Source organism: Phyllostomus hastatus, unplaced genomic scaffold (assembly GCF_019186645.2).
Source record: "Phyllostomus hastatus isolate PE091 unplaced genomic scaffold, TTU_PhHast_1.1 phas_contig_86, whole genome shotgun sequence".
Classification (NCBI taxonomy): domain Eukaryota; kingdom Metazoa; phylum Chordata; class Mammalia; order Chiroptera; family Phyllostomidae; genus Phyllostomus; species Phyllostomus hastatus.
The window spans coordinates 17,701,516-17,714,111 of NW_025333977.1; the positions used below are offsets into that span (position 1 = coordinate 17,701,516).

General features: G+C 31.0%; 1 protein-coding gene across 1 annotated transcript in view; it reads right to left on the reverse strand.

Moving 5' to 3' along the window:
• Positions 1-12,596, reverse strand: part of SI (sucrase-isomaltase) — a 92,323-nt gene that overhangs the window by 43,724 nt on the left and 36,003 nt on the right. The window contains exons 20-25 of the mRNA XM_045851294.1: positions 11,925-11,981; positions 10,749-10,873; positions 9,029-9,117; positions 6,215-6,264; positions 5,123-5,293; positions 4,114-4,269 (exon numbers count right to left, since the gene is read on the reverse strand). Coding sequence (XP_045707250.1) covers positions 4,114-4,269; positions 5,123-5,293; positions 6,215-6,264; positions 9,029-9,117; positions 10,749-10,873; positions 11,925-11,981 — 648 coding nt within the window. The remainder of the gene's footprint in view (positions 1-4,113; positions 4,270-5,122; positions 5,294-6,214; positions 6,265-9,028; positions 9,118-10,748; positions 10,874-11,924; positions 11,982-12,596) is intronic.

Consider the following 12,596-nt stretch of genomic DNA (forward strand, 5'->3'; position numbering starts at 1 on the left):
AACAAGCCCTTTAAGGTCCTAATGAAGAAAGAGTGGACCTTGTGGATGCAGTCAACTGGTAATGACTTAACACCTACAGGCAGGATCAAGAAAGCATCCTTTGCCTAGGTTTGCAATTGAATCTTAAGATCATGGAACAGTGTCAAGAAGGAAGTAGTTGTGAAATCATTTAAAAATTGTGGCATCAGCAATGCTATGGGTGGAACTGAGGATGATGAAATCTACTGGGATGAGGAAAGTGACTCCTCAGAAGATTCCAGAAATGTAGAAATTGAAGAAGGCAATACTTCTGATATTGACAGTAATAAAGAGTTCTTCACCTATTATGATGTGTAAATATCACAAATTTGTTACTGGTACATAAAATTTCTTGTTCCTTTGGATCTGTTCTTGTGATTTGTAATTATGTGTTACATAAAATTTCTTGTACCATAATATGTTCAAAAATAAATGCTAAAATTCCTTTATAATACAAAACACATATCTACATATAAATAAATAATAAATAAATAAATAAATAAATAAATAAATTTAATTAAATTGAATTGAATTACAATTAAAATGAAGATTTTTTTCCTAAAAGTTTGGGACACAAACATGGGAGTGCATTATCTGAGATTTTCAGATGACAGTAAAACAATAGGACCTTTCAGAGCACATGAGATATGATGCCAGCTCCAAGCAAGCATGTGAAATTTGGTGAAGACAGGGATGATTTTGAGGAATCAGGGAGGTACTAAGAAGTTTTGGATAAGACTTTTTTCTAAGTTAACAGTAATTTAGGAAATATCAAGGATTTTATGACACTAAGCTTCAGGAAAAGTTTTCTTTTTTTTTAATGTTTGGTTTCCCACCAGATTAGGCAAACCAAGACTTCTTGCACTGAGTGACCACCACCAGAGTAACCACACAATCCAAACAGTACTTATCTTTAGCCCCTTGGTGTCTATACTTCCTTCACAAGCTTATTTCTTTTCTAAATCATCCATTTTCATGTAACATGACACCAAATTCTCTCTCTTGCTTTCTTGTACTTAACTGCAAAAACAATCCTGGGAAATCACTGTCCTCTACCTTCTCAATACCTACAATTCTCTGGTTAAATATGGCTTGAGAAAGACACATCCATCCAGATTTATATAATCATGAAAGTTAGAGTGGGTCTTAATGATGTAGTGTACTAATATATTTTCCTAGTTCATTCACTATCACACTGCCTTGGATGATATTTTCCTTTCTCCCACAACCACCAAATCTTCCCTATTCTCATTATCACCTAATGGTTTTTCTTGTTATTTCAGTATGCAAAAGAAAGCAATCAGAAAAAAAGCAGAATGAAGCACATCTACCCACCCACCTCTTCACCTCCTATCACAAGATACATGCTGCTAAGATGCACTATTTTATTTGTACACTCAATGCCATGCTCCATGCCTCCTTTCCTACAAAGACATTTCTGCAATTCTCAACTCTCTTCTGCGTCATTAATACTGCACCCATTATAGATTGTGCTCAATGGCATAAACCAATTTTATTGTTCCCATCTTCAAGAAAAAACTGCCACCTCACTAATTTCTCGAACTACTGACCCATTTTTGTATGCTTTCCTTAAAGCAAAACATAAAAAGTTTACCATACTCATCTATCTACAAGTTGTCCCTTCATTCTCACTCAAACCAGGCTTTTTTATTCCCAGAACTCTATCGATATTTCCTTTTTAAAATTGACCAAAGATGTTCATGCTGCCAAACCCAAATTTCAGTTTCTGGTTCTTATCTTATTGACTTATTAGCATAATTTGCACAGTAGATTACTTTCTCCATGGGGAAATGTCTTGTTCACTTGGCTTCTGGGAACCAACATTTTCTTTGTTTCAACTTAATTATTTTGCTATTTTTTTCTCAATCTCTTTTCTGGTTCCTAATCATTTCCTGGACTGTAAATGTGGGGCTGACTTGGGGTTAAGATTTGAACTCTTCCCTTTTTATCTAAGCTCATCCCTTTAATGATGTCACCCCGTCATATGACTTTAAACAATGTATGTACACTGACTCCAAAATTATACCCTAACTGTGATATGACATTTCTAATTTCTTTAATTCAATTATCTCTCACAACTGGAAAACCGCAGTTGGATTTCTATTAGGATTCTCACCTTAATTTGTCCAAAACATAACTTCTTCTTCAAGCTTTACCCTACCATAGTTTCCCCAATCTCTGTTAATATCAACTTAATTTTTCTAGTTGTTCAAACTAAAACTTCATTTTTTTTACTCTTGTCTTCTCTCATATTCACATTCAACAAAGAACAAACTTTTTTGGTTTTATCTTAATATATGCACAAAGGTTGATCAGTTATTACAAATTCTATCATTACCAACCTGGCTCAATCTACCAAAACTATCTTCCCCTGATTTTTGCAATAGCCTCTTTCTTGGTCTCCCTGCCTTGGTCCTCTAACAGCTTATTCTCAACACAGAAGTCATTATGCTTCTATTAAGATAGGAGCTTAATTTTCTTATTTGTCTGTTCAAAACTCATTAGTATCATTTATCTTGGAGTGAAAATCATAACTCTAAAAATAGTCTAAGTTGTTGATCTCCATTATCTGTTTCAACAAATCTGTATCATTGGCTATTCATTCTCTCACTCCTTTTGTTTCAGAACCATCGGCCCCCTTGCTGTTTGTGTACTATATCAGGTATATTCTTGCTTCAGATGCACTTCAGGTGGATGTTTCATTAAAATTATACCACTGGCATTCTTCTTTCCTTTCCTGTTTGTTTTTTTTTTTTTTTGCATAATACTTATCTAACATAATACATACTTTCCATATTGTTTGTTTCCTCTCATTAGAATATAAGCTCTATCAGGGCAGCAGGCTTTCTTTATTTTATTCACCTACAACAGTGCCTAGAATATAGTAGTTCTCAAGAAGTATTTGTTAAATGAATCAATGAATAACTATCATGATCTATAGAAACATAAGGGAATTTAGCTGTACCTTAAAATATCATATTTAATGGATTTCTGGTAGCTGATATCCTAGTGCTTAACCTTCATTTACTTGATCTAAGAATGTGTAAGGTGTTAAAATAATAATAGTTTTGGGAAAAGTACATTTTTACATATTCTTATTAGAAGTAATTTCTGCCTTAGAATCCAATCTTTAGATTTGTTTTGATAATAGAAGTGACTGTGCACTGAATGAAATGGGGATGAGTTTGAATATGAATGAAGAGCTACAATTGAAAGATAAGATATTGAAGATGAGAAAAGCACACCATAAATACAGTCTTTTATTGATTTCAGAAATCTTTTTCCTCCTCACTCTGTTCTTTAATTCTTCTATAAACTTTCTTAATGGTGAAGATTAGACGGTTTTATCAAACATTAGAGATGAATGGGGACCTTTTCTGTGGTGGGAGAGATTGGCATTTTTCCTGATATAAATGCAGATATATCTGGGAAAGTACTGGCATGTGTGTCTTGGCTATCACCAGAGATATAACACCTGATTTTAATTTCTTGATTATACAAAATAAATGTTTTTGCTGAGAAAACCTAGTGACGTGCTCAAAACACAGACTTTGAAACAAGAATAACAAAAGGAGACTGACTCTTCCTTTATCCCTTCCTGTCAAAACTTCTGCCATCAATAGCTGTCACCCTCTTGTCTAAAAGATAATCAAAATAACTGCTCAGAAATTATCACTTCTTAGTGGAATAGGCATAGCCCACCAATCAATTTCAGAAGTTTTAACTTTAGACAAGGTTTTTGAAAGACTGCTCCCTAATGGCATAATATCTTGCTTAATTAAGCTAGTCAACCACAGCTAACCAATGCACTAAATTGGTTACTTCATTAAATAAAGTAACATTATACAAAGTGCCCAAAAAGCAATTTACACTTCCATTTAGTCTGGCATTTACTAAGTTAAGTATGGGAATTAAGATAAATATAAGTTTTCTATCAGAAGTTCCAAATTCAAATTCCAAATGTTTATCTAGATGAATTTATATATTATAGAATTAAAATTATAAAATGTAAAGATTACACTGAAATGCTTATGTGAAAGCCATACAATGAATCATAATTAAAATTCATATTACCGTTTGCCATATACAACCACGGTCTTCACACCTTTTCTGGGTTGCAGGTTCTACATCTGGATAACAATCAAACTTTTCATTTTCTGAGAAAACTTGATTCCATTGAACAGTAAAGCTTTGTCCAAGGTTAAACTTGAGACTGTAGATTAAGAGGCTCTTTGAAGACAAAGAAAATGTTAAAGAATAATCCTACCATTGTACAATTGAAAAATATATAACATTTATAAAATGTGGTAACTGTAGCAATTCTTCAAATCAAGTAATAAATATTTATAATATAATGCTTAAATAATGGAATAGAAATGAGAAAATATATCATGCCACTGAAATGGCTAGAACCTCAAAACAGCAAACTATGGGAACTGTAGAACATTGATGTAATGCATTATCTTTCTTTAAGATTTTATTTATTTATTTTTTAGAGAGAAGAGAATGGAGGGAGAAAGAAAGGTAGAGAAACATCAGTGCTAGGTTGCCTCTCATGCATCTCCTACTGGAGAGCTGGCCTGCAACCCAGGCATGTGCTTTAACTGGGCATCAAACTGGGAACCCTTTGGTTCACGAGCCTGAACTCAATCCATTGAGCTACACCAGCCAGGTATTACCTTTATATCCAGGCATGAGTTCAATTCAGTTCTCAGTTCTTCCATTTAATGCTCATGAGTTTTGAAAAAAATTGTCTATCCTCAACTTCTTTTCCCTTTAAATGGGATAGTTACCTCTACTAAACAACAACCAAATATACTAGGAAGGTATGCATGATTGCTATCAATGATGAAATTAAACAGGAAGAAGTACCAAGGAGTCTTCTTCTTAAATATAAATATAAATTGAAAATATATAAATTGAAATGACCAAAGATGGACTATTGACAGCACATAGAGAAGACCAAAAAGAAATGTCGTGAAGAAAAATAATCACAAAACCAAAAGCCTGAATAGTTATGTAACATTCAATGTTAAATGTGAGAGTACACAACAGCTAAAATATTTTAAAAGATTGTATTTACCTGGTTGGAAGCATGGTAAGTGAAACTGGAGTGAGTTTGCATCGGCTTATTATTTTCCATCACTTTAACTTCTGTAACAGTGTCTGTGAGCCCAAGGATTTTAATAGTCTCAAATGCTAAAGCAGTGCCTTCTGGGTAGGATGAATGTGTGCATATGATATCTAACTTGTTCTGAAAAAGTATATAATGTTATATATTAAGTCAGTCTTGGGAAACAAAATTGAAATAACAATACAGCTGTGAAATGGGAAAATAAGCAATCATCTGTCTTTCAATTCCTGCCAGTTCTCCATATGCAAGTGGCATATGTAAATATATTCATTAGTAGCCATTTTTGATTTTTTGTACAAATGCCATAAGATTTATTACGAAGGTCACCTAAATTATTAATGATGCAACTCATGTATATCTTTTCTCTTTCTAGCCCTAACTGATGAAGAATGACTTAGCTTTGGCAAAAAAGAATATATAAAGAAACCCAACATGTACAAAAAATTGCTATCAATTATTCAAAATTTAACTTTGTTCAAAGATTTTTCATCCTCATTCCAAGTTGATGATAGTTACTGCAGTGACTGACATATTAAAACATATTCAGATAAATTGAGATTAGTTTCCTAGAGCATGTTTCTTCAACATAACTCTTAAAAAGTTCCTAAAATTTCAGTGAATCTATTTCATCATCAACTCATCTGTTACATTTTTTAAAGATCTTATGTATTTATTTTTTAGATAGAAGATGGGAGAGAGAAAGAGAGGGAGAGAAACATCAGTGTGTGGTTGCCTCTCACATGCCCCACATTAGGAACTTAGCCTGCAACCCAGGCATGTGGCCTGACTAGGAATTAAACTACCGACCCCTTGATTCTCAGGCCAGCACTCAACCACTGAGCCATGTCAGCCAGGGCTTGTTTGTTACATTTAAATATAAAAATTTAAGCTAAGATTTTTATGATTTAATAATTTAATAATTTATTTCATTTCTTTCCATTGAATCTGGAGGTAAATATCAACATATTTCAAAAAATCCATAATAAAGGTATAATCCAGACATTAATCAGATATATAACTGTGTCCAAGGTGAATGCTTACATTAGAAACGGTAAATGTGTACAAAATGTAGGCGCCAGTTTCTATGGTATCTGAAATGGAAAAAATAAAGTTACCAGATCAAAATGTAATGTTAAATTCTCTGCTCTATTTTTACAGTTATAAAGCACAAGAATTTTGAAAAAAATATTATTTAATAATAAAGCAAATTATACAGATTATCCTTTTAAATTAACTTTTTAAATTACCTCTAAATAAAATAACATTGGTAGTATATTTTCTCAGTAAGTAAGGATAACAAATACATACTTGTTTAGTTTAATTTTTCAAAGGCAGCTAAAGTATTATGGAAATTTAAAGAAAAAATATAGTAAAATATATATTATCCTATATTTATTGTTTTGAACAATATTATATCTTCCTAGTAAAGCATGCACCATTCAGTTTATTATCAGAAGATATGGCACACTTCAATTTTAGTTCACATCTTTTAACTTTTTTTCATTATTTGAAGAAAAAGTGAATCTGGGGACATGTTGAAGATTGAAATAAACTCCAATAAGGTAAAAAGAAGGCAATGATTTTGTGCACCAGAAATATAATTAAACTTCTTGTCAACATTTTTTTAAACAGAAAAAGTTAAAATTATGATGAAAATAATTTCAAAGAAACCAAGGGAACATAACAAGGGAATTCTAAGATTAATATACAATTTTCTGAAAAACATTAATTTAATTAAAATTTTCATCTTAGAAAACACAATTAGAGTCATAGCCTAAATTGAATATCATTTTATTGTTTGCATGTTTACTTACAAATAGATTATTCAAAAATTCTGATTTTATCTTTTCAAAGCAGGTAATTCTATAGATACCATATTAGTTGACTGATTAAATCACATCTTCTTTGTATTTTTAATCATCCTCTTACATAAAAGTAAATTATCAATGTCATTTTACAAGTTGAAAATGAAATATATTTGGGATATTTATATCATTAAAGATATAAGAATAACCTTAAAGTCAAGGCCCACCCCCAACCTGGGACCCAGCTCACAACCCAGGCATGTGCCCTGACTGGGAATTGAACCAGTGACCCTTCGGTTTGCAGACAGGGACTCAGTCCACTGAGTCACACCAGCCAGAGCCCACATTTTTTTATTGGTGGCTACAGATAATTTAGTTCGCTGGAATCCACATTTATGACATATTCCTATGAATAAATGCTTGGAACATCTCACTGCAGCACTCAATTTAGTGTTCTTAGTCTCTAAGGTATTTGAGAATGAATAAGAAGGTTTGTGTGCTGGAGTAGAATGAGAAAAAGGGAGCTATATAGGGGATAGTGAGAGAGAGAGACAGAGACACAGAGAGAGAGGGAAAGTATGCACACACACAAAAGTACAGTTAGTGGTGAATGCTTTAGGTCTTGGTAAAGACAGTGGCTCCTGACTGAGTCAACTAGAGAAGCATGGATAATGTTAATGGGTCTCCAACCCACAGCCTGGGATAGGTGTGAAGGCAGCCCAACACAAAGTTGTTAATTTACTTAAAACTTTTTCTTTGCTAATCAAAGAAATACACTTTGTTTGTGTATTTAATGAGTAGCCCCAGACAACTCTTCTTCCAGTGTGGCCCAGAGACACCAAAAGGTTAGACACCCTTGCCAGATGGTTTTGAGCAGAGGTGGGATGATTTGAATCATCTTTTGAAAAAATGACTCTACTTGTTGGATTGAATAAAATGTCAAAGCATTTGACAACTATAGACCTCTAAAACAATTAAATAGCTATTGTATTAACTAAAGTGAAAGATAGTGATGATGGTGGTGAACTAGATGAGAGGACCCAGATAAAGTAGAACTAAGAAAAATTCTAAGGTTGTGAGAGAGGAGTCAATTCTAGGATTCTCAGAGTTTTGTAGTGATGAAATTTGCCATCAAGTGACAAGGGGAAGACTGTTGAGTGGAGCAGATATATAGTAGCAATATACACTGGGTTGTCTCCATTTCGACAGATAAAACTTGAAAGAAAGGAATTTTCCATAGATTTCATATTTTTAAATTATAAGAGATCACACCAATAAATAGACTACATTTTGGAGTTAATTTCAAAATATTTGGATGTTTAAAATCATGGGATATTCTTTAACACATATGAGAAATAGTGAACTAAAACAGAAACAACTGTATATTTTCTAGACAATAATATTAAAAGCATACTTAACAGCTCTCCACTAAAAGAAATGGAGTACAAATATTTAACAAATATATGAGTGTAATTATAATATACTAATTATAACTGAGCAGGACGTTTTATAATTACAATGATTATTGCAAAAATTGGCTCTTCTTTATTCTCTTGGTTTACTGAAGTCTCAAGTTTGGGCTCAAGAAATAAAATTAAAGGGAATAATTAAATAAATTGTGAACAATTTATGTGGTATTATTACCACAAATAATTTTGCATTAGCTAAAACTTTAAACGTTGGTTTTCTTTTATTTTTACAGGGCCAATATTTTATTTGAAATGCCACAATCATGTAAGACCATTAAAAATATGATGCATTTTGTGCATCAGTAAATTTAACAATTTTAATAAAAGTGATAATATAATAAACTACACGTGTCAAAAGACTTTTATAAAGAACTAATACACAAAATAAGTATTGTAATTAAAATATAATTTAAATAAAAATTTAAATTTAATAAAGTAAACTGCAACCCTAAAATACATTTGACAACAGGAATTAAAAATTAAAACTTATGACATTTGTTAAATGGATGCAACTATGTATGAAGTCAAAACTTCCCATCTTCAAAATGAACATTTAAAAGCATATCCCCCTTTAGACTCACTTTTAGTTTCTCCATCATCCCAGAAAAAGTCTCCTTTTGCTTTGTTATCTTCATCTAATGCAACTATAAGTCCTAAAGGATTCTTTCGGCTGTTAAGTAAGTTTATGGGCAGATATGATTAAAATAAATTTATAATAGTAAAAGTTCCTAAAAATAGTCTAAATCAAACTAATAGATTTGTAAACATTCTGTATTCATATGAAAATATTTTAAAAGTTCATGTCCATATACATTAATAATTTTTCAATGATAAAATATTTATATGCCTAGAATATAAATGAAAGGAATACATATTATATACACAAAATTTCTTGGAGGCTAGGACACCAACAGTTTTGAAACAGAACAATAACATTTCAATTAAAATGAGAAAAAAATAAATATCTGTGAATGCACATTACATCTTGTATTTGCCACATATCAGTTAATCCTAAATTGCAGTGTATTAAGGATACATTTTATATACAAAATGATGAAACGTCAAGTATAACATTTTTAAATGTTTCATGAGATCTCTAATATTCTTAGAAATGAAGCTAATTCTATTATGAGAAATGAAATATGTGGTCACTAAATATGTTTCTTAGCTATATATTACCTTAGGTTTTTAAATCTAAAATAGTACCTCTTAAACTTTACAGTCTAAGCAATTGCTCTGTACAGAACATGCTCCTTGCTGCTCACACTCACCACAGTGTTTGTTTCTCTTGTTTAATACAGCTCTAGAGCATATCCCACTTTTTTCCCAAGAACACAGTCATGATATAGTGACAGTATTGAAGTTATCAATTTAGAATGCGAAAATAATTAAATTACGAACATACATTCATTCACCCATCAATCAATTTGATCCTTTAACAACTATTCAGAGAAAACGGAGAGCCAGCCTGTTATGACCTGGACACCGTTATTAGTCTGGGCCCCCAAGAAGTCAAAAGTCAACCCCTGCCTTCGTGGAGTTTATAGTCTGGATAAGTGAACACACTGCATTCAAGAAAAATTAAATAATATAGTTCCAGATTTTCTTAATGTTGTGAAGAAAATAAAGCGGAGTAAAGAATAGTGAGTGACTATGATGGAGTGCTGCAGAATATGTGGAAATTTGTGAATTTGTCAATATGACCCCTTCTGCACCCATGTGCCCAGAATGTATGCTGCAAGATGAAGCCCCAGAACTTTCTAGTTTCTCCTCTTTTTTCTATATATTTCTGTAATTCATTCTTATTAAATAATTTAGTTGCTATCTTGGAATTTACCTAAATAGAACTATCCACCTCATTTATCAACTTAAAGGTAAAGCATTTAAGCAGAAAAAAAAATTGTGACATTCAATTATTGACATCCAAATATTTAACAACTGACATTATTATCAACTATAGACTCTACAATTTCAATTTTATTATGAATAATAATTTTATCATTATATTTTAGTATGAATTTAACATATGTAACTTTAATTGTGCATATTCAATAAAGAATGTCAGTACATTTTTAATACAGGAAATATAATTCTAATATAGTTATGTTTATTTTTACATCAACAAATTTATATTAACATACATGGTTTGAAGCTTCTTTTTATAATCATGGTGGTTATATTTAAGAATCACTCCATATGTCAAGCATCTTCTAGTAAATAACTGAACATTAACCTTTGATCTCCAAATATGAAATATTAAAAATTATATTTCAGATTTTAGTTTATTAGTCTTTGTTTTACCTTGCAGTTGTAGTTACAGCAGGTTGTTGAGTGGGGATAATATAACCTCCTCTAAGATGTAATCCTATTTTGTCTCCAGGAAGATACATATTAACACGTTGTTTCCTCCATGGTCTTTTTGCACCCTAATATTTGGAAGTTAAGATTTTTTATTAATAGTAAAGACTTTAAACCCCATTTCCAACCATCAAAATTCATGAACTTATATAACTTTTATGAGTAATTGACATCATCCAAGTAAATATTGTTATCTAATTTAAGAAAACTCATTTTTTTTTCAGTTTGCTGAACAAATAGGGGAAATATTAGTTTATTTTCTCAAAAATTAACAGAAAAATCTATTTTCTTCTATAATTAACAATATTCTTAATTAGTCATATTTTTCTTCTTTGTTTTGTTTTATAGTTAACCATGTTTCTAAAAATAATTTTTAAAAGATTTTATTTATTTATTTTTAGAGAGGGAAGGGAGGGAGAAAGAGAAAGAGAGAGAAACATCAATGTGCGGTTGCTGGGGGTTATGGCCTGCAACCCAGGCATGTACCCTGACTGGGAATCGAACCTGCAACACTTTGGTTTGCAGCCCGTGCTCAATCCACTGAGCTATGCCAGCCAGGGCTCTTAAAAATAATTTTTTTTTAAATTTGGGTTTCTGTAAAAATAAAAGGTCTGCCTAGCAAATAGAAGTGATATGAAAAATAATGTCTGTTTAAAATAAAAACATCTTAAAATGTCTTTTGTCTCTATGCTACCTTTTTGAAGTTAAAATAAAAATCTTTCCCAGACATTTAAATGTACTGTAAGAAAACAAATGTTTAATAGTAGCTCAATACTCATTCTTCTGACAATAAGTTAAATATATAAAGTAAGAAAAATACTAAACATCACCACACCTTTCTAAAATTATTCCAGACCTTTTATTTTCACAATTTGAAAATAAATAACACTTTATGTAAAAGTATAACTTCATATTAATCATAAGCAAGATGATATACTTGCTGATTGGCAATAAAATGCACACATTTTTACACATTATTCAAATGTGTAATTATTCATTTTTTCATAATAATGACAGAAATACTGAAAATAGTGATGGTATTTGTTTGGAGTTAAGTTTCCATGTGAAGATGTTTCACAATAATACTTGTGAGTCTACTATTATATTAAGGTTACTTACAGTTTCATAATCATACCAAGTAGCATTAGGGATGTACGCACTCACTGTATCTGCTCCCTTTAATAAAGCAAGATAATTATATACATATCATATAATATATATATATATGTTCAATACTTCACAGAAAAGAATTACATCAAATATTAATTTAGGTATTCATAACAAGGGTCAAAAGCTTCTGTTACATTGTTAAAACTCCAATGTGTTCTATAAATAATAATCAAAAAGCTGTTTTACTGGTTTTAAACAATATTATAATGTAAAATATACCAAAAGCAAAGATGAAATTAATCAAAGTGGCAACTAAAATAATACATGCATGCATTTGCATTGTTATATTCTACAAGGTAATTGTGAATGGGGATACTCCTGTATATTTCCATGGGTATTAAAACATTCAAATAACAGGTAAAAATTACATAGATCATTTTACTATTGTTTCAACATTTTCATATAATCAGCTGATTCTCATGTTCCCCTTTATTTATAACTTAGAAAAATTTCAATGTCTATGTCTACTTAAATGATTTCATTATTATTACTATAAGATTAGATTTCCATTCCATAAATCACTGTTTCTTTTTCTGAAGAATATTTTAGGAAATTTTATTTTTTCTAATTATATATTACATATTAGGAAGGCATAAACCTACTTAATATTTTTGTAATTTT